The 23,598-nt window shown below is 35.4% G+C and overlaps 1 protein-coding gene and 1 non-coding gene across 6 annotated transcripts in view; both read right to left on the minus strand.

Annotated features, from left to right (window-relative positions):
- Positions 1 to 23,598, minus strand: part of PHF6 (PHD finger protein 6) — a 53,007-nt gene that overhangs the window by 14,690 nt on the left and 14,719 nt on the right. For 3 of the 5 annotated variants that reach the window (XM_067023061.1, XM_067023062.1, XM_059049873.2), the window contains 5 exons: positions 20,299 to 20,432; positions 19,981 to 20,024; positions 1,887 to 2,056; positions 1,573 to 1,716; positions 104 to 208 (listed from right to left, as the gene is read on the minus strand). In XM_067023061.1, the coding sequence (XP_066879162.1) occupies positions 104 to 208; positions 1,573 to 1,716; positions 1,887 to 2,056; positions 19,981 to 20,024; positions 20,299 to 20,432 (597 nt within the window). The remainder of the gene's footprint in view (positions 1 to 103; positions 209 to 1,572; positions 1,717 to 1,886; positions 2,057 to 19,980; positions 20,025 to 20,298; positions 20,433 to 23,598) is intronic. The other 2 variants (XM_059049878.2, XM_059049879.2) reach the window with 1 other exon arrangement.
- LOC131749122 (U6 spliceosomal RNA) lies at positions 19,743 to 19,849 on the minus strand. The gene has a single exon (XR_009333230.1). It is a non-coding gene; the product is annotated as a U6 spliceosomal RNA (small nuclear RNA).

Consider the following 23,598-nt stretch of genomic DNA (forward strand, 5'->3'; position numbering starts at 1 on the left):
TATATTAAATTTTTGATGACTGGATAAATTTGAGATGTGTTCTAAATTTAAAGCACAAAGTCAGAAGAGTAATGTTGCATAGCATAAACATAAAAGCACAGACCATTCTTTTTCCTCGCTTAATCTCCTGAAGTACAGTTTTAATATCAAAATCTCCAAATTCTGCTCTTGATGTTGTTGTGAGCTGGACTGTGCCAGAAGAAAATAACTAGAAAAGAAAAATGCAGGAACATTTAATATTCAGAATTCTTGTGAGAAAAAGATTAAACAACATAAGAACAAATATGTTACATTATTTTAATATCCTGAGAAAGATGACTTTTCCATAATAATCAAGTACTGACTCAAATATTTTTTAATCTATTCACGTCTGATTAAAATATAACCCAAAATAAGGACAATGGAGTAAAACTAAGGTTGCCAGTGTGGAGCCAAGATTAAATGCTTCATTTAACAAGGAGAGTTCAGCAGTGTCACCCTGTCATCTCAACTATTTTACATTTCCACAGTTTCAAAAATAAAGTGACAAATTTCCATCATAGATGCAGATGAGAATCACCTAGAGATTTTTTTTTTTTCAAACTAGACATGCTTGGGATCTACTCCAAGGGTACATATTATGGAAAAAGCTCCCCAGGTAAATTTGATATGCATCTCTGGTTATGAACCTCTGATATGAATAATATAATTTTAAAACAATTTTTTTTTGGCCATGCCATGTGGCTTGTGGGATCTTAGTTCTCCGACCAGGGATTGAACCCAGGCCCTCAGCAGTGAGAGTGTGGACTCCTAAACACTGGACCGCCAGGGAAGTCCCTAAATAATATAATTTTTTTAAACCTAATCATAAATGAGATGAGTAATTCAATACAATCTAGTTCAAAAATGTTACATATGCTATTATGTCAGACCTGGATCTAAGGATGCATAGATAAGATATAGTTCTTACCCTCAAGGAATTTAAGAGTCTATTAGGGGAAAGAGGCTCATAAATAAATAACTGCAATATAGTATATGAAGTACAATAAGAAAGATTTTTACGAGGTTATAGTGGAGGCCAAACATAGCTTCTAAGACAAGTTTATAAAGCTGAAATTTTTACAGTTATGAAATCATTAACTATGGATTATCTGGAACATAGTAACTATAAGTAGGATTACTTTAAATCACACTAAATCATAAAGGCTATATTTTTTTAAATCTAGAGTTTCTGAAGATTTGGGATTATAGAACTTCCAGTTATAAAATAAATAAGTCATGGGGATATAATGTAAAGCATAGGAAATAGAGTCAATAATATTGTAATAACTTTGTATGGTGAGAGATGGTAAGTAGTCTTATCATGGTGATCATTTTGTAATGTATAAAAATATTGAATCACTATGTTATATACCTGAAACTAATATAATATTGTAAGTCAATTATACTTTTAAAAAAAGATTTGAGATTATAGGATACACTATTCATAATTCTAAAACACTAATGCTGGGGAGTGAAGTTCTATATTTGGTTACTAGCTAAATGCTTTTCCAAAACTTGGGTTTAAAAGCACATAAAAAGAACCATACTTACCATGCACTTATAATGTGCAGCTGCCTTCTTGGCATTAAATATATGCAGTTTTCCTCTTGCTTCATTTTCTTCCTCCCCTACATGACAAAATCCACATTTAGGCCTGGTGTCACTAGGGCTGCTTCTGTGTGGAGACCTATCTCTCTGCAAATGTAAAAGAAAATGAAAAACTTGAAAAAAAAATCCATGAAAATATGCTATCAGTACCTCAAGCTTAGTTAACACTTCAAATGATTAACTTTGCCTATCAACACAGTTCAGATGAAATATTCATGGTTCAACAAAAAGTAAGAATCCAACATTTTTCTACTTACATAGGAACTACTCTCCATTTCATCTGTTCCATGGGAGGATGTGGACCTGGTATCTTCCGACAGCCCTTTAAAATTAGTTTTTCGTGGCCTTCCTTTGCGACTTTTCTTTTTACTTTTAGGTGATGAGGGCTCCAGTTCATGTTCATTAAAACTTTCTTCTAGATCAGCTGCTTAAAAATGAACAAAAGCTTTACATGGACCAATCTTAAAATGAGCATTAGTTCATGGGTCCTTAGAACATGTTTCTCCTTAGAATAAAATCACCTCAAGATATGGGGAGAAATGATCTGTGGTATGTTTGATATAGTGGCCTAACATTTCATATAAATGCAACAAAAATCAAATACAAAGAAATAGTTTTACTATAATCACTGTAAAATTAATTATTTCCATCAAAGTTATAATTCTATGAAAATGAGTTTTGTGATCTTAACTGTGCACATAATTCAATAAACATTTCCAAACTCTAATAAGGGAATTTTTTAGAATTAGATCTTGTATAATTTTTTTTTTTACCATAGGTTTCAAAGAGTTTTACCTCACACTGTTGGTGAAATCACAACAATTACCCAGAAAATAAACTTGCTATAACTTGGAAAGCTAAACAAAAATAAAGTAGGTGTATCTGTGCTGTCCAATATAGTAGCCACTGGCAACATGTGGCTTTTTAAAATTTAAGTCATTTATCATTAAATAAAATTAAACCTTCAGTTTCTCAGTTGCACTGACCACATTTCACGTGTTTATTAGTCACACGTAGCAAGCTGTGTCTCTACTGGACATCACAGATATAGAATGTTTCTATCATTACAGACAAGTTCTATTGTACAGCACTGCTCTAGATAGCTCTTTAAACTACCATGAAAATCAAAAGATCAAATTCAACGAGGAAGATATCTACAAATGAACTAACCAACTGATCAAGTAATTAAACAAATATTAAGTATAAAAGGAATTTCTAGCATAAGTGGTAGAAGAGCTATGGGGCAGGTTGCCTGTGTATACGTTAATGGATTAAACAAAATTTATGTAGAAGTTTTAGAACTGTGCTTCCCAGTACTTTGAAAAGTATTTCTACCATTAATAGAGGTGCTTCATTCGGTTATTCACTAAAAATATTTATTGAGGGCCACAATGTACTTAGTGTTCAGAAAGGTATAAAAACCAAATATTCACTTGTCTTAGTGTCAAACTATAAAAGTTTTAGGCATATCTCTAATACCTACATTGCTTTTTCTTTTACCATAAATTATCGACTATAATTCCACGGACTAATTTCTCCATGAGAAAGCGTATCAACTCCTCTTCTCAGATGCTGATCTTTCCTAATAAATACTTTAAAGGGTTTTTTTAAGCAATAAAAGCACATTCATTATGATAAGGCAAGGATAATTTAATCAGTATACTTGAATATATAAACTCCAGGAACTGAGAGCATTAGACCATTTGCAAAACAGTTAATAAAAATTTATATCAATGTAACTTCACCTAACTATGGTAGGATTTAAGGGAAGAAAGGGGGGGGAAAGTGGATAGTGTTTTATAGGCAATAAGACAATTTCACGTGAATAACTCTTCCTGTGAAGACAGACAATTCAATTAAAGATATATTCTGATCTTAACACTATAGCAAATTTCACATCAGAACACGCCACCTACTTTAAACATTCAATCTGACAATTTTTAAGACACAGAATTTCATTAAAGCTATTAGAACTACTTGCATGTGCCAAAAATTAAAATGAAAAATCATAACCAAATGTTCCAATCATCCTGATATATATTACAGCATATATGTGATATACATAATATTGTTATTTACAATGAAAACAATCACTAACACTATAATAACACTACATTGTTAAACACCTATAAATAAATTACTTAACTGATTCCATTATCAGGCCACCATGGCTAGTTTTCCAGATGGCATATCTGTCTGTCCTAAACATGGAATCGTTCAGTATAAAATTTTAGGGGACTTTAACAGCAATAGTAAAAAAAAAAAAAAAATCACAAAAGATTGACAGATTTAACTATATTAGACTTTTAAACTTCTGAAAGTAAAAAAAAGTGATAAAATTAGAAGGCAAACAAACTGGAAGAATATCTGCTGTACTTATGACAAAGGATTAGTATCTTTATCATCTGATAAGCTCATAAAAGATTAAGACCCCAAAAGAAAAAAGGGTGAAGCATATGATCAAATAATTCATAGAACAGAAGTGGTTAAATATAGTTTTAGGGACTTCCCTGGTGGCACAGTGGTTAAGAATCCCCCTGCCAATGCAGGGGACATGGGTTCAATCCCTGGTCCAGGAAGATCCCACATGCCACGGAGCAACTAAGCCTGTGCACCATAACTACTGAGCCTGCTCTCTAGAGCCTGTGAGCCACGACTACTGAGCCCGCGTGCCACAACTACTGAAGCCCACGCGTCTAGAGCCCATGCTCCACAACAAGAGAAGCCACCACAATGAGAAGCCTGCGCACCACAACGAAGAGTAGCCCCCACTCGCCGCAACTAGAGAAAAGCCCGCACGCAGCAACGAAGACCCAATGCAGCCAAAGTAAACTTTAAAATACACTTTTAGAAAATTTGACGTCTCTAAGTCAAAGAACTGTAAATTAAGTGATACATCATTTTCACCTATCAAAATAGCAGTCTTTAAATAGTTGTAAAAAACTACAATAAACCCAACAAAAAATGTGTCAGAAATACAAATATAAAAGAAGCCCCACAGAAATGCTGAGACAAGCCATGCTTCTGGATGAACAGGATCAACACGAGAATGATATCAGTTCTTGCTAACCTAATTTAATGAAACGCTGATAAAACAGAATTGAAAGTTGATTCCACAGTTTTCTGGAAGAGTAAATGTATAATACACAAGATATTATAAATGTATAATACACAAGACTATCTTTTTTAAAAAAAGATATCAAAATATACCATAAAGCAACAGTAGTTAAAACACTGGCATATGAATAGACACGTCAGCAGAAGAGAAAGCCAGGTTGAAAAGAGACCCACATGCATATGGGAAATCAGACTATGATAATGGTAGCATTTCAAATGAGTTGGGGAGACACATAATGGCACAACTGGGTACCCATTTTCTAAAAATTCAGATTCCTTTTCTCACACCATATGAAAAACATTAGAGATGGATCCAAAAAATCTAATAAAATAACAAACCAGAAATGTAACAGAAGAAAATGGAAGAGAATTTTTTTTTATAATCTTGGGGTTAGGACACCTAAGAAGCCATTTAGTGGCAGGGAATTAATATCTATATTTTACAGACAGCACTTCAAATCAATTTTTAAAAGACGAACCTTGAAAGAAAAACGTGCAAAGGATAGGACTGACAATTCATAGAAGAAATATAAATGACTGAAAAAACATGGGCAGAAGCACAACCTTACTAATGATAAGAGAAATGGAAATTAAATGAGATAATCAGATTCGTAAAAATTATACGACTGATAATATCCAGCGCAGTTGTAGCGAACTGGACACTCTCACGCACTGTTGGTACATGTGACAGTACTTACTCCCAATGTTAAATGCACAGAGTCTCTCCTGGCATCCCCATTTCTAGGACTTTATCCTATAGAATCACTTGCATAAGTACATAAGCACATACGTATAAGGAAGATCAATGCAGTTTTATTTGTATGTGAAAAAAATAGATATAACTGATTTTTATTAAGAGAAATCCTTAAATATGGTTCTATTTATTCTATGGGATGTAACACAACTGTTAAAAAAATGAGGTTGATCTGTATGCACAGACAGAGAAGGGTGTCTGATACATCACAGAATGAAAAAAACAAGTTGCATAACATTATCTATGTATACTATGATGCCATTGTATTACAAACAGTGCGCATATGCATACATATGTAAGATTGTACGTAAGAAAGGTTCCAGGAAGATATACAAACTGTTAGTGGTAGGAACTCTACTAAGAGTGTGATTTTGGGGTGAAGAGAGGGCTTTCTGAATTACTTTAATTTTAATAGTACTTTTGTACTATTTTAATTTTTTTAACAACGGGCTATGTACTACGTTTGTATTTAAAAGAACTTTTAACATCCATTGTGGTGAAAGGAGGGGGTAAAGTCAGCCACTGCTGATGGGAATATAATCTAGCACAATCTTTCTAGAAAGTAATATGGCAATGTGTATCGAGAACCTTAAAAAGATTAAACCCTTTGACCCAGTGATTTTATTTTGGGGAATTTATCCTAGAAAATATTTGAAAATTATTTGCACATGAAAATGTGAGTATGGGGCTTCCCTGGTGGCGCAGTGGTTGAGAATCCGCCTGCCGATGCAGGAGACACGGGTTCGTGCCCGGGTCCGGGAAGATCCCATATGCCGCGGAGCGGCTGGGCCCGTGAGCCATGGCCGCTGAGCCTGCGCGTCCGGAGCCTGTGCTCCGCAACGGGAGAGGCCACAACAGTGAGAGGCCCGCGTACCACAAAAAAAAAAAAAAAAAAAAAAAAAAAAAAAAAAAAAAAAAAAAAAAAAAAAAAAAAAGAAAATGTGAGTATGAAGCTAGTCACAACACCCTTGTTTAAATGTCTCATGGTTACTTATTGTTTATTTTTCCAATTCCAAACTGTGAAAATGTTTTAACATTCTTAAAAGTTATTTTAATAATAATTATAAAACAACTATTTGCATAAAAGCAGGGAAAATCTTCCTTTCCACCTTCCAATTCCATCTGCTCTGCACTCCCAGCTGGTGTCCTAGCTTCCTTGCTTCCCTTTCTTCATACTCACTCCCTCCCTCTCAAGGTACCCTTAACGCTTCTTTTCTCAATCTCAAGGGTAGAGAGCCTGGTTTTGAATCCTGGATCTGTCAGAGACTGTGTGTCCTTGGACCTGAGACCTACCTCAGAGGGTTCTTGAATGAAATGAGTTAGTTCCTGTAAAGTACTTAATCTAGAACAGGGCCTGGCACATAAGACACTCTCAATAAATGTCAGCTATTATTTTCTATGCATATGCAAATCTGTTTTAAAAGAATATACAAACAAATGGCATTCTAAGCATACTATTCTGCATCTTGCCCTTTTCCATTTAATATATAAATGCAAATACCCAAAATATGAGCTAACATTTGAGCTTTTTGAGTTTTGACTATACCGGATGTGCTATGCAGTTTACATGCATTATCTCATTCGACCTCAAAACAGCCCCATGAGGTTGTATCAGTCACCATCCCCATCCCCCATTTTATAGATAAGTAAATTCAGAAAAGTTAAATAATTTTGCCTAAGATCACAAAGCTAGGGAGTAGCAGAGCTGGGACAAACATATGTCAGTGAGTCACTATATGCTTTGGAAGTAGTAATACCCACTATCATGGAAATAAACATCTTCATATGCTCCTGCAAGTTAGAAAAAGGATAGCTATACATATGCTTATGTCTGTATTGCTCTGGAAGGACACAAAAGAAACCGACAGTAGGTGTTGCTTTTAGCAAAAAATTTTGGAAACTGAGATACAAGGACAAGGACGAGAGGAAAGCTTACTTATAGTCTACACTCTTTTGTATTGCTGATTTTTGTACAATGTTCATATAGCTATTCAAACAAAAGAATATAGGAGAAAATAAAACCTTACCCTTGTATTCACAACTACAATTTCTAAAAATCCAGACTTGAAAAGGTAGGTAGCAAAATAAGGTCATCCTCCTTTCCTGTGCCACCAAGTGTTCCCCACCTTTATGAGTACAGATGTCCATGTCACCTTAGAATGGCCAGGCCTTTCTCTGTTACCCTTTTGATTGCCCCTATGTGACAGGGGGGTGACCAACTTACCAGGAAACCAGCTCTCCCCTCCTCCTAGTATTGTATAAGCCCTATCTGTCCCTTTACCAATTCTCTTCTCCCTCCTAATCAATGTTTTCCTCATCTTATATCTTCCTGATTTAAGCCCCATTTCCTTCCTTCTCCTAAATTCTTACATCACTTAACAGTAGAAAGTAGAAAGGACCTCTGGACAGAAAGTCTGAAGTCCGCCACTTTCTAGGCCTTAACTTGGTGAAGTTACTTAACGCACTCGCAAGTCTCCTGGTATATCAAATGGGACTAATAAGAACACCTTCCTGAAAAGGCTGCTTTAAGAAAATGTTTGAGAAAAGCGCTTTGTAAACTATGAAATTCTATTCAATTGTTCATTATTACTCTTGTCATACTTTGTGTAGACTGTAAGCTCTCTGTCCACAAGGGGCTTCTTTTCTAAACTCCCCAGTGTGCCCACACCCAGCAGGCACTCAATAAACATTTGTCAGAATGTTTTTTTTAAGAAACAGGCCAAGCATTAAAGTTGGGGTAAGCATTACCACATCTGCTTTGAATCTTTAGGGCAGCTACAAAAGCAAGACTGCAGGTCATCTGCCCAGCCGTCTCCAATGGGAACGTGGTGAGCATTTGCTCTGCATGCCCCTGGTCACAAGCAAACTCTGCTTTTCCAGTAAAGTTATCAGATAAATGATTTCTTTTAGGTATATGCATATATGAATATGTAACATACATAAAATATATTATTCTTAATTAAGTGTGCCAAAATGAAATATGACAGCTGGGATTTAATTTAAAATAATCCAGGTGGAGGAAGTGGGTAAGGATGTAGATGAAACAAGACTGACCAGGGGCTGATGGTTGCTAAAGCTGGGTGATGGGGCTTTTTTTTTTTTTATGCTCTCCTCCTGTCCCTACATTGTTTTTTTTAGATTTTTAACTTAATTTTATTTATTTTTTTATACAGCAGATCCTTATTAGTCATCAATTTTATACACATCAGTGTATATATGTCAATTCCAATCTCCCAGTTCATCATACCACCACCACCACCACCCTGCCACTTCCCTCCCTTGGTGTCCATACGTTTGTTCTCTACATCTGTGTCTCTATTTCTGCCCTGCAAACCAGTTCATCTGTACCATTTTTCTAGGTTCCACATATACGCATTAATATACGATATTAGCTTTTCTCTTTCTTACTTCACTCTGTATGACAGTCTCTAGATGCATCCACGTCTCAACAAAAGACCAAATTTCATTCCTTTTTATGGCTGAGTAATATTCCATTGTATATATGTACCACAGCTTCTTTATCCATTCGTCTGTCGATGGGCACTTAGGTTGCTTCCATGACCTGGCTGGCTATTGTAAATAGAGCTGCAATGAACATTGTGGTACATGACTCTTTTTGAATTATGGTTTTCTCAGGGTAGGGTATATGCCTAATAGTGGGATTGCTCAGTTGTATGGTAGTTCTATTTTTAGTTTTTGAAGGAACCTCCATACAGTTCTCCATAGTGGCTGTATCAATTTACACTCCCACCAACAGTGCAAGAGGGTTCCCTTTTCTCCACACCCTCTCCAGCATTTGTTGTTTGTAGATTTTCTGATGATGCTCATTCTAACAGGTGTGAGGTGATACTTCATTGTAGTTTTGATTTGCATTTCTCTAATAATTAGTGATGTTGAGCAGCTTTTCGTGTGCTTCTTGGCCATCTGTTTGTCCTCTTTGGAGAAATGTCTATTTAGGTCTTCTGCCCATTTTTTGCATGGGGTTGTTTTTTTAATATTGAGCTGCATGAGCTGTTTATGTATTTTGGAGATTAATCCTTTGTCCATTAATTCGTTTGCAAATATTTTCCCCCATTCTGAGGGTTGTCTTTTCGTCTTGTTTGTAGTTTCCTTTGCTTTGCAAAACACTTTAAGTTTCATTAGGTCACATTTGTTTATTTTTGGTTTTATTACCATTACTCTAGGAGGTAGATCAAAAAAGATCTTGCTGTAATTTATGTCAAAGAGTGTTCTTGCTATGTTTTCCTCTAAGTTTTATAGTGTCCAGTCTTACATTGAGGTCTCTATTTTGAGTTTATTTTTGTGTATGGTGTTAGAGAGTGTTCTAATTTCATTCTTTTACATGTAGCTGTCCAGTTTTCCCAGCACCACTTATTGAAGAGACTGTCTTTTCTCCATTGTATATCCTTGCCTCCTTTGTCATAGATTAGTTGACCACAGGTACATGGGTTTATCTCTGGGTTTTCTATCTTGTTCCACTGATCTGTTTCTGTTTTTGTGCCAGTATCATACTGTCTTGATTACTGTAGCTTTGCAGTATAGTCTGAAGTCAGGGAGGCTGATTCCTCCAGCTCTGTTTTTTCCCCTCAAGACTGCTTTGGCTATTCGGGGTCTTTTGTGTCTCCATACAAATTTTAAGATATTTTTTGTTTTAGTTCCGTAAAAAATGCCATTGGTAATTTGACAGGGATTGCACTGAATCTATAGATTGCTTTGGGTAGTAGAGTCATTTTCACAATGTTGATTCTTCCAACCCAAGAACATGGTATATCTCTTCATCTGTTTGTATCATCTTTAATTTCTTTCATCAGTGTCTTATAGTTTTCTGCATACAGGTCTTTTGTCTCCCTAGGTAGGTTTATTCCTAGGTATTTTATTCTTATTGTTGCAATGGTAAATGGGAGTGTTTCTTTAATTTCTCTTTCAGATTTTTCATCCTTAGTGTATAGGAATGCAAGAGATTTCTGTGCATTAATCTTATATCTTGCAACTTTACCAAATTCATTGATTAGCTCTAGTAGTTTTCTGGTGGCATCTTTAGGATTCTCTATGTATAGTATCACGTCATCTGCAAACAGTGACAGTTTTACTTCTTCTTTTCCAATTTGTATTCCTTTTATTTTTTTCTTCTCTGAGTGCCGTGGCTAGGACTTCCAAAACCATGTTGAATAATAGTGGTGAGAGTGGACATCCTTGTCTTGTTCCTGATCTTAGAGGAAATGGTTTCAGTTTTTCACCATTGAGAATGATGTTTGCTGTGGGTTTGTCATATATGGCCTTTATTATGTTGAGATAGGTTCCCTCTATGCCCACTTTCTGGAGAGTTTTTATCATAAATGGGTGTTAAATTTTGTCAAAAGCTTTTTCTGCATCTATTGAGATGATCATATGATTTTTCTGCTTCAATTTGTTAATATGGTATATCACGTTGATTGATTTGCATATACTGAAGAATCCTTGCATCCCTGGGATAAATCCCACTTGATCATGGTGTATGATCCTTTTAACGTGTTGTTGGATTCTGTTTGCTAGTATTTTGTTGAGGATTTTTGCATCTATATTCATCAGTGATATTGGTCTGTAATTCTCTTCTTTCGTAGTATCTTTGTCTGGTTTTGGTAGCAGGGTGATGGTGGCCTCATAGAATGAGTTTGGGAGTGTTCCTTCCTATGCAATTTTTTTGAAGAGTTTGAGAAGGATGGGTGTTATCTCTTCTCTAAATATTTGACAGAATTCACCTGTGAAGCCATCTGTCCTGGACGTTTGTTGGAAGATTTTTAATCAGAGTTTCAATTTCATTACTTGTGATTGGCCTGTTCATATTTTCTATTTCTTCCTGGTTCAGTCTTGGAAGGTTATACCCTTCTAAGAATTTGTCCATTTCTTCCAGGTTGTCCATTTTATTGGCATAGAGTTGCTTGTAGTAGTCTCTTAGGATGCTTTGTATTTCTGCAGTGTCTGCTGTAACTTCTCCTTTTTCATTTAATTGATTTGAGTCCTCTTTTTTTTTTTTTTTTGCAGTACGCGGGCCTCTCACTGTTGTGGCCTCTCCCGTTGCAGAGCACAGCCTCCAGACGCGCAGGCTCAGCGGCCATGGCTCACGGGCCTAGCCACTCCACGGCATGTGGGATCCTCCCGGACTGGGGCACGAACCTGTGTCCCCTGCATTGGCAGGCAGACTCTCAACCACTGCGCCACCAGGGAAGCCCTCTCCCTCTTTTTCTTGATGAGTCTGGCTAATGGTTTATCAATTTTGTTTATCTTTTCAAAGAACCAGCTTTTAGTTTTGTTGATCTTTGCTATTGTTTTCTTTGTTTCTATTCAATTATTTCTGCTCTGATCTTTATGGTTTCTTTCCTTCTACTAACTTTGTGTTTTGTTTGTTCTTCTTTCTCTAGTTCCTTTAGGTATAAGGTCAGATTGTTTACTTGAGATTTTTCTTGTTTCTTGAGGTAGGCTTGTATATCTATAAACTTCCCTCTTAGAACTGCTTTTGCTGCATCCCATAGGTTTTGGATTGCCATGTTTTCATTGTCATTTGTCTCTAGGTATCTTCTGATTTCCTCTTTGATGTCTTCAGTGATCTCTTGGTTATTTAGTAACGTATTATTTAGGCTCCATGTGTTTGTGTTTTTTATGTGGTTTTCCCTGTAATTCATTTCTAATCTCATAGTGTTGTGGTCAGAAAAGATGCTTGATATGATTTCAATTTTCTTAAATTTACTGAGGCTTGATTTGTGACCCAAGATGTGATCTACCCTGGAGAATGTTTCATGTGCACTTGAGAAGAAAGTGTAATCTGCTGTTTTTGGATGGAATGTCCTATAAATATCAATTAAATCTATCTGGTCTATTGTGTCATTTAAAGCTTGTGTTTCCTTATTAATTTTCTGTTAGGATGATCTGTCCATTGGTGTAAGTGAGGTATTAAAGCCCCCCACTATTATTGTGCTGCTGTTGATTTCTTCTTTTATAGTTGTTAGCAGTTGCCTTATGTATTGAGGTGCTCCTATGTTGGGTGCATATATATTTATAATTGTTATATCTTCTTCTTGGATTGATCCCTTGATCATTATGTACTGACCTTCCTTGTCTCTCATAACATTCTTTATTTTAAAGTCTATTTCATCTGATATGAGTACTGCTACTCTAGCTTTTTTTGATTTCCATTTGCATGGAATATCTTTTTCCATCCCCTCACTTTCAGTCTGTATGTGGCCCTAGATCTGAAGTGGGTCTCTTGTAGACAGCATATAGATGGGTCTTGTTTCTGCATCCATTCAGCGAGCCTGTGTCTTTTGGTTGGGGCATTTAATCCATTCACATTTAAGGTAATTATTGATATGTATGTTCCTATGACCATTTTCTTAATTGTTTTGCATCTGTTTTTGTAGGTCCTTTTCTCTTGTGTTTCCCACTTAGAGAAGTTCCTTCAGCATTTGCTGTAGAGCTGGTTTGGTGGTGCTGAATTCTCTTAGCTTTTGTTTGTCTGTAAAGCTTTTGATTTCTCCACTGAATATAATGAGGTCCTTGCCAGGTACAGTAATCTTGGTTGTAGGTTCTTCCGTTTCATCACTTTAAGTATATCATGCCACTGCCTTCTGGCTTGTACAGTTTCTGCTGAGAAATCAGCTGTTAACCTAATGGGAGTTCCCTTGTATGTTGTCATTTCTCCCTTGCTGCTTTCAATAATTTTTCTTTGTCTTTAATTTTTGCTAATTTGATTACTATGTGTCTCGGTCTGTTTCTCCTTGGGTTTATCCTGTATGGGACTCTCTGCGCTTCCTGGACTTGGGTGGCTATTTCCTTTCCCATGTTAGGGAAGTTTTCGACTATAATCTCTTCAAATATTTTCTCGGGTCCTTTCTCTCTCTCTTCTCCTTCTGGGACCCCTATAATGCGAATGTTGTTGCATTTAATGTTGTCCCAGAGGTCTCTTAGGCTGTTTTCATTTCTTTTCATTCTTTTTTCTTTATGCTGTTCCACAGCAGTGAATTCCACCATTCTGTCTTCCAGGTCACTTATCCGTTCTGCCTCAGTTATTCTGCTATTGACTCCTTCTAGTGTAGTTTTCATTTCAGTTATTGTATTGTTCATCTCTGTTTGTTTGTTCTTTAATTCTTCTAGGTCTTTGTTAAACATTTCTTGCATTTTCTCGATCTTTGCCTCCATTCTTTTTCCAAGGTCCTGGATCATCTTCACTATCATTCTGAATTCTTTTTCTGGAAGGTGGCCTATCTCCACTTCATTTGGTTATTTTTCTGGGGTCTTATCTTGTTCCTTCATCTGGTACATAGCCCTCTGCCTTTTCATCTTGTCTATCTTTCTGTGAATTGGGGCTTTTTTTCAAACACATTTTTGTGTATGTTTCAAACTTCCTATAATGAAAGTTTAAAAAGTGCACTAAAACAACGATGAGTGCAAATAATTCCCAGCACAGCACTTTGCACATGGGTAGTCAATAAATCTGGTGAATCAAAGAAAGATTATGGAGTCAATTCTAGCAAAGAGCACAGTATGAATACATTACTAAAATTTTCCAAGTTAAATCACACAGTTTAAATTCTATTATCTTCCAAGGAAGAGCACATGAAAAGATGAGTGCTAAGAGAGGTAGGTAGAGTTTTCAAGGAATAATGGTTACGACCATAATGATACAGAATGTAGTATTTACTGAGCAACTTACTATGTGCCAGGCACATTGCTAACAGCTTCACATGCATCATTTCATTTAATTCTTACAATAATCCTACAAGGTGGGGTTTTATTATTCCCCATTTTACAGATGCAGTATTAAGGTTCTAAGAGATACTAAATAACTTGCCCAAGATCACGTGACTAGTAAGTGGCAGAGCTAAGATTCAAATATACATCTGAATTCAAAGCCCATATTCAACCAGTGTACAAAACTGCCTTTCCAGTACCTAATAAATCTATTCAATGCACCTAAACTTAAAAGGTTTTTAAACACTTTGGTACCATATTAAAATCTCCCTAAACTTCCACTTAATGAAAGTAACGAAGATTGGAAACTGCAGCATCATCTAGAGAAAAAGAACAAGGGAAAGAAAATATTAAGGGACTATTAAACCAGGCAAAGGCTTGAATCTACATAAATGACAACACACTTTCAACATACTTCCAATGTAACAATTTCCTGAAACATAAACTGAGTTATATGATTTGACCAACACCTCTAAGAAAGCTCCCAAATTGTCCATTAGGGGCTCCACCAAGTCCCTGACTTGTTTACACTGTCTCAGAACACCTGGGATTTTATGGTCACTGTAATTGTGGTACTTATCACTAATTTCAGACTTAAAAAAATCTGTAAAAAAAATTCCTATATACCCTTCACCCAAATGTTAATATCCTACCACATACACTTTATCATTCATTTTCTCTATCCATATACCTTTTTCTGAAAGGTTAAAGAGTAAGATGCAAACATGATGCCCCTTTATCTCTAAGTACTTCCGTGTATCACCACTGTATTTTAATCAGTTAGTCACATATCTGCTGCTAAATTGTGTAACTCCCCGCAGAGTGAAACCCTGTTTTATTAATTCATCTTTCGCTACGGACACCCGGCACAAGAGAAGCTACAGGACAAGAAGTGTCACCCAAAAACAAGTGACATGTTAAATATCGTTCTTAGTTTCAAGTCAAAGAAAATGAAGAAGTTACAAACATTTCTTGAGTACCCATCCCATGCAAAACATTCTATATTGGGTAATTTAAGAAATATAATAAACCACAAGTTTGGCTCCTTACAATTAAGCATTTAAACTGAGCTGAGGTTATGTTTGTGATGATGACTTACATTCTACACATTCTTGCTGTGAATATCTAACACCCAGCATCTACTCTAGATACTGTTTTCTATCTCTTCACAGATTACTTTGCTCCATATAAATTATTAAATGCAAAGACCTTAATACCCTTCATGAAAATGATTTTAAAAGAACCACCATTCATTTGTAATCACAGTTCCTTGTAAGTAGTCATATGTTTAGTGATGACAAATTATCATATTAAAGTACTTCTACAAAATACAGACTGGCATCTGTTATAAGCTAAAGCTATTTGCTATTGCCAACATTTGACATTTTTGAAATATTGCTTTAAAAAAAGGTAAAAGGGTTTCCCTGGTGGCGCAGTGGTTAAGCATCCGCCTGCCAATGCAAGGGATACGGGTTCGAGCCCTGGTCCAGGAAGATCCCACATGCTGCAGAGCAACTAAGCCCGTGAGCCACAACTACTGAGCCTGTGCTCTAGAGCCTGCGAGCAACAACTACTGAAGCCCACGCGCCTAGAGCCCGTGCTCTGCAACAAGAGAAGCCACAGCCATGAGAAGCCGGCACACCGCAATGAAGAGTAGCCCCCGCTCACCGCAACTAGAGAAAGCCCGTGCGCAGCAACAAAGACCCAACACAGCCAAAAATAAATAAATAAAATAAATTAGGTTATTTTTTTTAAAAAGGGTAAAGGATATACATATTATCTAAACACAGGCCAACGGGGGGGAACATAAGATGTAGGATTTAATTCTGGCTATTCCTGTCCATTTCTAACATATAGGAGGGCACTACACCATTTTAAGCACTCAATCATCACATGTGGCTAGTGGCTACCATACTGGACAGTGCAAATATAGAACATTTCCATCATCACAGAAAGTTCTGCTAGACAGCATTGTTGAGCCATTAATTCTCCATGCCCTTGTAAAAAGCCCTGCACCTCTGAGGTCCATGTCATTCAACTAAACCACTGCTTCCCAAATTTAATATGCATACAAACCACCTGGGATCTTGTTTAAATTCCTATTAAGTAGGTCACGGGTGGGGCTTCAGATCAGGCATTTCTAACAAACTCCCAGATGACATCCATTCTGCTTGTCCACAGACTATGCTACCTTCTTCCTCTCCTTCTTGCTAATAATTGCCAACTCCCAATCATTCCATTCACACATCACTTTCTTTAGCACACAGCTCACAGCCCTTTTCTCCATACTGACCTCTGCCATCATGCTGGGTGATTTCACTATCCACATGGACAATGCAAGCAACATCTAGCCATTCAGTTCCTTAATCTTCACGGATGTCCTCCATCAACCACCTAATCCCTATAATCATACCCAGATACCTCATAATCACCTAAAAGGATTCTACCTCTGAAATCACTATATCATACTTTGGGACCACAGATGACTGCTTTCCCAAGTACTTTCATTCTCATTGTTCTTCAATCTTACCAGGACCTCCAGTCTATTAAATTCCTTTCAGTTTCTTTACTCTCACAAATATTCTAAACTCCCTTATCCCTTTACTCCTTTGTTGAACCCACTTGGAAAAATTCCGATTCTGAATGAACCAACTAGATACTTTCTCTATTCTACACCCAGGATCCTGTACTGCTGTAGGAAATGTCACACAACCTGACTGATGGCATCATTTTATAAATTCATGGTTACCAACCTCAACTGGTCCAATTCAGTCCAGAAACTTTACATTTCTCTAGGCAAGCTTCCTCCCCTGGTCTTTACAACTATTCTTTCAAAACAACTTCTCTCTCCTTCAACTTCCAACCGTCACCCCTCTCCCTACATTCTCCCTCACAGAGAAAACAGACCTGATAGGAACCACTTATCCTCTTCCTTCTCTCCTATTACAGTGGAAAGGTCCTCCTTATCACAGGGCAATTGTTCCACTTGTGCACTGAATCCTCCTTCTTGTACCTTCAATCTCTTCTTGTCCATTGGATCCTTTCTTGTAAGCATTAACAACTAATCCCCCCCCACCACCAAAAAAAAGGCCAACGAAGTGAAAGAAACCAATCTGAAAAGGCTACATACTGTATGATTCCAACTATACGACATTCTGGAAAAGGCAAAAGTATGGAGATGGTAAAGAGATTCTCAAATTTAATATTTCAAAGCACAGTTCATGTTATGTCAAGCTAACATGACAGACTGAATTACATAGTATTTATCATTTTAAGTATTAGCAAAGTAGGTACTGAGCCACAAATGGCAAAAAACAATCAAGAAATCGCCAAAGGTATCAATTCCTCTTTGCTGTATAGATTAGTGCCATACAATTCTCAAAGACAGTCCCTGAAATACAATCCTATAAACCCCCACCATAAATTACAATCATAAAGTAGAATATATGTTTGCCATTAGAATAATGAAATAATTGGAAGTTCTATTTCTGACAAAGCACTCAATATCTAATAAATTCAAGCTAGATGAATGTGATAAAAGTCAAAATTCAATAAATAGAAACTCTGTCATATTTTTAAACTGTAATATTATGCTTTCAAGTTCTACAAGATGAGTATAAACATACTACATGTGTCAATATTACAGGGAACCCAAATGTGCTACCAAACTATACACTGAACCCAAAATTCAAATCAATCGTATCACAAATTTGAATTGTAGTATTCCTGCCAGTTATATTGAAAGAAAAGTCCTCTTGGGACTTCCCTGGCAGTCCAGTGGTTAAGATTTCACCTTCCAATGCAGGGGATGAGGCTTTGATCCCTGGTCGGGGAGCTAAGATCCCTCATGCCTCGGGGCCCAAAAACCAAAACAGAAAACAGAAGCAATATTATAAAAAATTCAATAAAGACTTTAAAAATGGTCCACATGAAAAAATATTTAAAAAAAGGAAAGTCCTCCTGAAAAGTATGAATTTAGATCTTCCTCATTAAAAAGTTTCTCAAAGCAAAAAGGTGGTCAAAATTATTGTTTCACGTAGTCTGCACTGACTTATCTCTACCACTAGATGGTACTATCAGCTTCAGAAACTGAGTGAATAAAAGGGGAGATGACTATATTAATCATTGTTGCTACCCTCAAATATCCTGCCCAGTATGCTGACACACTTGTATTCGTCAGATTATTAAGTCTCAATCCTTGCCTTACCATATATGCTTACTACAATTGTGAAGAGAATCAAATAAATCCGCTGTTAAAACATGAAGCAATGAAAGGTGGGAAAGCTTACTCAACCTTTCACGAAAGGTTTTTCAATTCAATTACAGAATTAAGGAGGAAACAACTGAAGGAAAACACTACAGTTTATCAGTTGTACTTTATCACCTCAAAAACATTCTGTTCTTATTACTTGTCCAATATGTTTACCTTAATGACAAGTTTTTGCTAAACACTGAATTTTTAACCAGCACTTCTAAAGTATTTAGACTAATCTGGTCCTGAAGGGGAAACAATACTATTTTGTATTATAAAACCAAGATCTAAGAGATCAAAAAGGGCCACAAATTTTAAGATGCTAAGACTGATAACTAGGTAAGTCTTTATAAAAGCAACAACTTCCTAAAACAACAGGCTCAAACCATTCTTAATTCTAAGCAACACGTTCTCAGAAGCTAACAAAAACTTTAAAGATCTCTAATCTAAATGGAAGGATAGAACAATCTCAGATTAAATCTAAGCCTTTTTATATTGCTAGTTAAAGTATCAAAACCATCTGTTTGAAAAGGTCTGAAACAAGTCAGAATTCAATTTGAGAACTTTCCCATACCTTTCAAAGACCATCTACAGCTTGCCTAACTATACATAAACATGACTATCCTGGTTTTGTATAAATTTAAGTGGAAATAAACTATAAAACAATTTTAAAACTTTGTATTTTAAAACTGATTACTTCTTATGAACATGTCTGTATTAAGAAAAAAAGTTCTACAATGTGAATAAAAATTTAACAGAAAGCCTGTTTATCACAAAATGCACTAGTATACCCAGTTCACGTTTTCTTTACCTGACAGTAGCAAGGTTTCTAATTATTACCTTTACAATCTACTAACATACTTACCTGAACACAGAAATCTGTAACCACTAGCATCATTTCCCCCTAAAGATAAATACATTCTCAACATCCTCTTCATAAGAATTTTGGGGTAAAAGTTTTCTTAAAAATTCACATCTTTTTCACTATGTACATTAGTTTATCTGAATGCTTCTCTCTCTCTTTTTCCCCCCTCATTATGTTTCATTCGTAACTTGAATAATTTTTATAGTGCTTAAACTTAAAAGCGAACAGAAAGTGTTCTCTATACTTAAATATCTTAGTTATAAATCTTAATAATAGAAATAAAAAGAGAATTAATTTACAGATATAATAAAACTGCTCTCAAAAGGCTTTGGATCTATGTAGGAACTGGGTTAAGCATTCTTTTTTTTTTAATTGAAGTATAGACGATTTACAATGTTGTGAAAAATATGGAACGCTTCACGAATTTGCGTGTCATCCTTGCACAGGGGCCACACTTATCTTCTCTGTATCGTTCCAATATTAGTATACGTGCTACTGAAGAAAGCACTCGAATGCTTTTAATTCTTCAAAATGTATTCAATATTGAGATACGTCTTGTGGTAAAAGTCAATATAGTATAATTCACTCATATTTTACTCAAATTTCCTCTTGAAATTGAAAAGTGGCTGAATAACGTACCTTCAGAGTTATGTGCAGTTTTCTTGTGTTTTCGGCAATAAACCCTACAAAAAACGAAGAAATTAAAAATTACTAAGTAAACAAACCAAATTCATTTTTCAAATTAAGAATGAGCAGTACACTTCACCCCATTCACAAGCTGGATTCCAAAAATCTTATCATTAAACTTTCTATGCCATTTCTCTAAGCATTAAATTCCCTACCAAAAACACCCTTTACGATGATGATGAAATGCTTTGAAATGGGAAAAAAATTTTACAAAGGCCTAAAGAAAGTATGACTGTTTAAAAAAAACTAAAAGAGAAGTTAAATAATTACATGTAAATTCCTTGTGAAGGTTTCTCTCGTATCTGAGCTTTATCATGCAATGCACAGTGGTAGTGGTATGTCCTGTGACATGTTTTCACATCACAACCAATTGTAGCTCCAGGACAATGGCACAAAGAACACATCTACAGGAAAACAATAAAATAATATTATTAGTGTGTGATTTTGCTATGGCTATGAAATCAGGTTAGGCATATCAAATCTCTGTCAAGGAAAACAAATTGGTTATTGAAAAGTTCTGTAACTAATAATGCTACTTTTCTTGTTTTCTCACCTAGAAATAATTCAAATCAAATTCTACTGGGAGTATTTTTTCCCATGTTAAACTATGACAAAATTAATGGAATATTATTAATAACTATTGGTTCATTGTGGTTAAGAGAAAATCTGAAATGTTGCAAATCAGGAATGTAAGCTGTAGACCTTTTCACAATCCAGATCTTCCTGGAAATGAGTAACTGGAGAAAATGGCTCATTCCAGAAAAAAATTTCCTTCACATTTCCACTTATCAATAAGAATTTTTAGGAAAAAACTCACATACTATTTGGGAACCTGGTAAAATCAATTTCAAGTGAGGGAAGGAGAGAAGATAAAAGAATTAGGTAGATTTTCAAATACCTCCAGCCCTAAAAATATTCTGCGATGTCGCATTGATTGTGAAAACATGCTCATCTATTTTAATTTAATCTGTTACTTACGTCTCACATTATGAATTCAAGGAAATAGACAAAGCAGATTCTTCCAACATATTTTAATATACCTTACCTTCTAACTTTATTGGATAATTCATACTGTTTAACTAGCTCATGTCTAAATTTAGAAAAAAATTCTTTAAGAAAAGTACATAACAATGACTGTTAGTGGTTTTGATTAACATATCATAGAATACTGTACTGAGTGGACTTTTAATCAGGCTGTCTCCTAAGCTATAGATGCCGTGCAAAAATAAATTCACAGTAAGGTAAATCTTAAAATCTGTTCATTTGTTTCTTGGTTGCTAGATGCCTCATTTGGAACTGTTCTCATTCCTCTTGATTAATTTTAACATAAAGAACATCCTAATTTTTGGATTACTTGGTCCCTAAGCAATTTTAGTGCACCAAGAGGCTAATGTAAATTCTAATAAAATGCCTTACATTTCCCTAAGCAAGTCAAACACTCAACCTCTCATTCAAGCTATCGTTTAAAAAAGACTCCTATGTAAGTCAGAAACAAACATTCTCAATACGGGTACTTCCCAGAAAACATGACGGCCAGTGCCCATTATTAATGTGAAAGAAACACGCCACTTCCTTAAATAAATACAGAAACTTCAAAGCAATACTGTAAAAAGAAACACTGTGCCAAATTATCAAGCACGGAAAGTTGTTAAATACTTTTGGGTGGCTTATAAATTCTTGAGGAGGTGGAGCATTTGTACTACAACTTATTTATGAGGTTCTATTATTTTAGTAAATTATACTTCTAATCAAAAAAATCAGACTTATAGAAATTGTGGAAAACACGAAAGAGCACACAGAAAATTAAAAGATCACTCATACTCACCAAGTGTAGACACCATTACAGTGTTGCTATGCTTACGTGAAAGTATTTTTCTATGTAATTTTGTACATACTGTCACTTTGTTTTTAACTTAATAAATTTAACACTACCACTACACTTCATTAAGAACTGTACTGCAAGTAGCTCATTTCGAAATTACAACGAAAATGTGTTTGCATAGGTACATTCTGAAAAAAATTATTGAGCTCAATGAGCAAGCAAAAATAAAAGGAGAGGTACTGTTAAAAATCCTGTAGAGGCTCAGCACTGGCAAACACAGTGAGATGGGCACTCTCAGATACTGCTGGAAATTGGTTTACTCTCTGGACAGCAACTTGGCTTATTTATCTTAGAACTTACTAAAAGTTTATACTCTCTGATCCAGTAATTTTCCTTGAATTAATCTAGTCTACAAAATAAATCATACGTAAACGATTTATATGCAATCATGTTCATTGCAGAGTTGGAATAGCCCAAAATGTAAAACCACCTGTGGAAAACAACCACTGAAAAATGTTTAAATAAATCACAACCATATGTAGGAATGTTCTTTACCCTTTTCAAAAACATTTTAATGGTATGGGAAAAGGTTTACGTATAACATTAAGTGAAAAAATAAAGCAGAATACAAAGTTAGGTATGCTAATTATGTTTACAACATATATTCTTTGAAAATAGGTGGAAGTAAACATAGCAAAATGCTGAGTGATTATCTCTGTGTGATTGGTTTTCTTCTTCATCATTTCCTATATTTTCTGATTTTTCTACAAAGGGGAAATTACAAAAAATTGTTTAAAGACCATTGGAAATACTCTAGCAAATGATTTCAAATACCCATCTCTCAGTTTACTGAGAATAAGAGGGAAACCAAATGCCCAAAATACATCAAAATGTGCTTTGGCTGGTTATAAATTCAAATCTGCCCAAAGTATAACCAGTTAACTACAGCAACTCAGGACAAATAAAAAATTTTTAAGTGAGAAAACGCTTATTCTCACTTTTGTCAGTTTATCTCAAGGAAGAAAAGAAAGAAGAAGATATCCCAATAAAAATGCTTTCAGAGAGTGGAAGATTCTTCGCAAGGCTAGGAGTAGGAATTTTTCTTAATTAGAATTCACAGGATCTATTTTATGCAGCATTCATATACAAGCAGGTATTTCTGCTTGTATATGAAATTCTGGCAAAGTACTAAGAAAACACCAAAAAAGTGTCCATAATAAAACTAAATATAAAGTGTATATCTGCTTGTGTACCTATGAATACAGAATGGGAACACTACTATGTTCAAGATATCACTACTATATTGCAACACCTGAAATCATTCTTTTTACTTGAACGCCTATGGGAATTAAGATAGAGTATTCGTTTTGGCTCTTACCATTTTACTTCCCTGTATGACTAATTACCTTTATAAATGTATAGATTTTATCCATCAAGTGCTTCTAGAACGAGTTTTTTGGAAGACAAACACTGTGACTTACCATGTAGTACTCAATTATCGAGAATGAGAAGGAAACCAAATGCCCAAAATATATCAAAATATGTTTCCGCTGGTTATAAATTCAAATCTGCCCAAAGTATAACCAGTTAACTACAGCAACTCAGGTTACTCTGTTATTGAAGATTTTAATATCATATGGCATATTTTTTTCTCATTCACGTTTCTAATACCTGCAGACTTGACATAATTATCTTAAAGTACATCTAAAAATATTTCAAAAGTCTAATTTGGAAAGGTGAAATTGAGA

Source organism: Kogia breviceps, chromosome X (genome assembly GCF_026419965.1).
Source record: "Kogia breviceps isolate mKogBre1 chromosome X, mKogBre1 haplotype 1, whole genome shotgun sequence".
Classification (NCBI taxonomy): Eukaryota; Metazoa; Chordata; class Mammalia; order Artiodactyla; family Physeteridae; genus Kogia; species Kogia breviceps.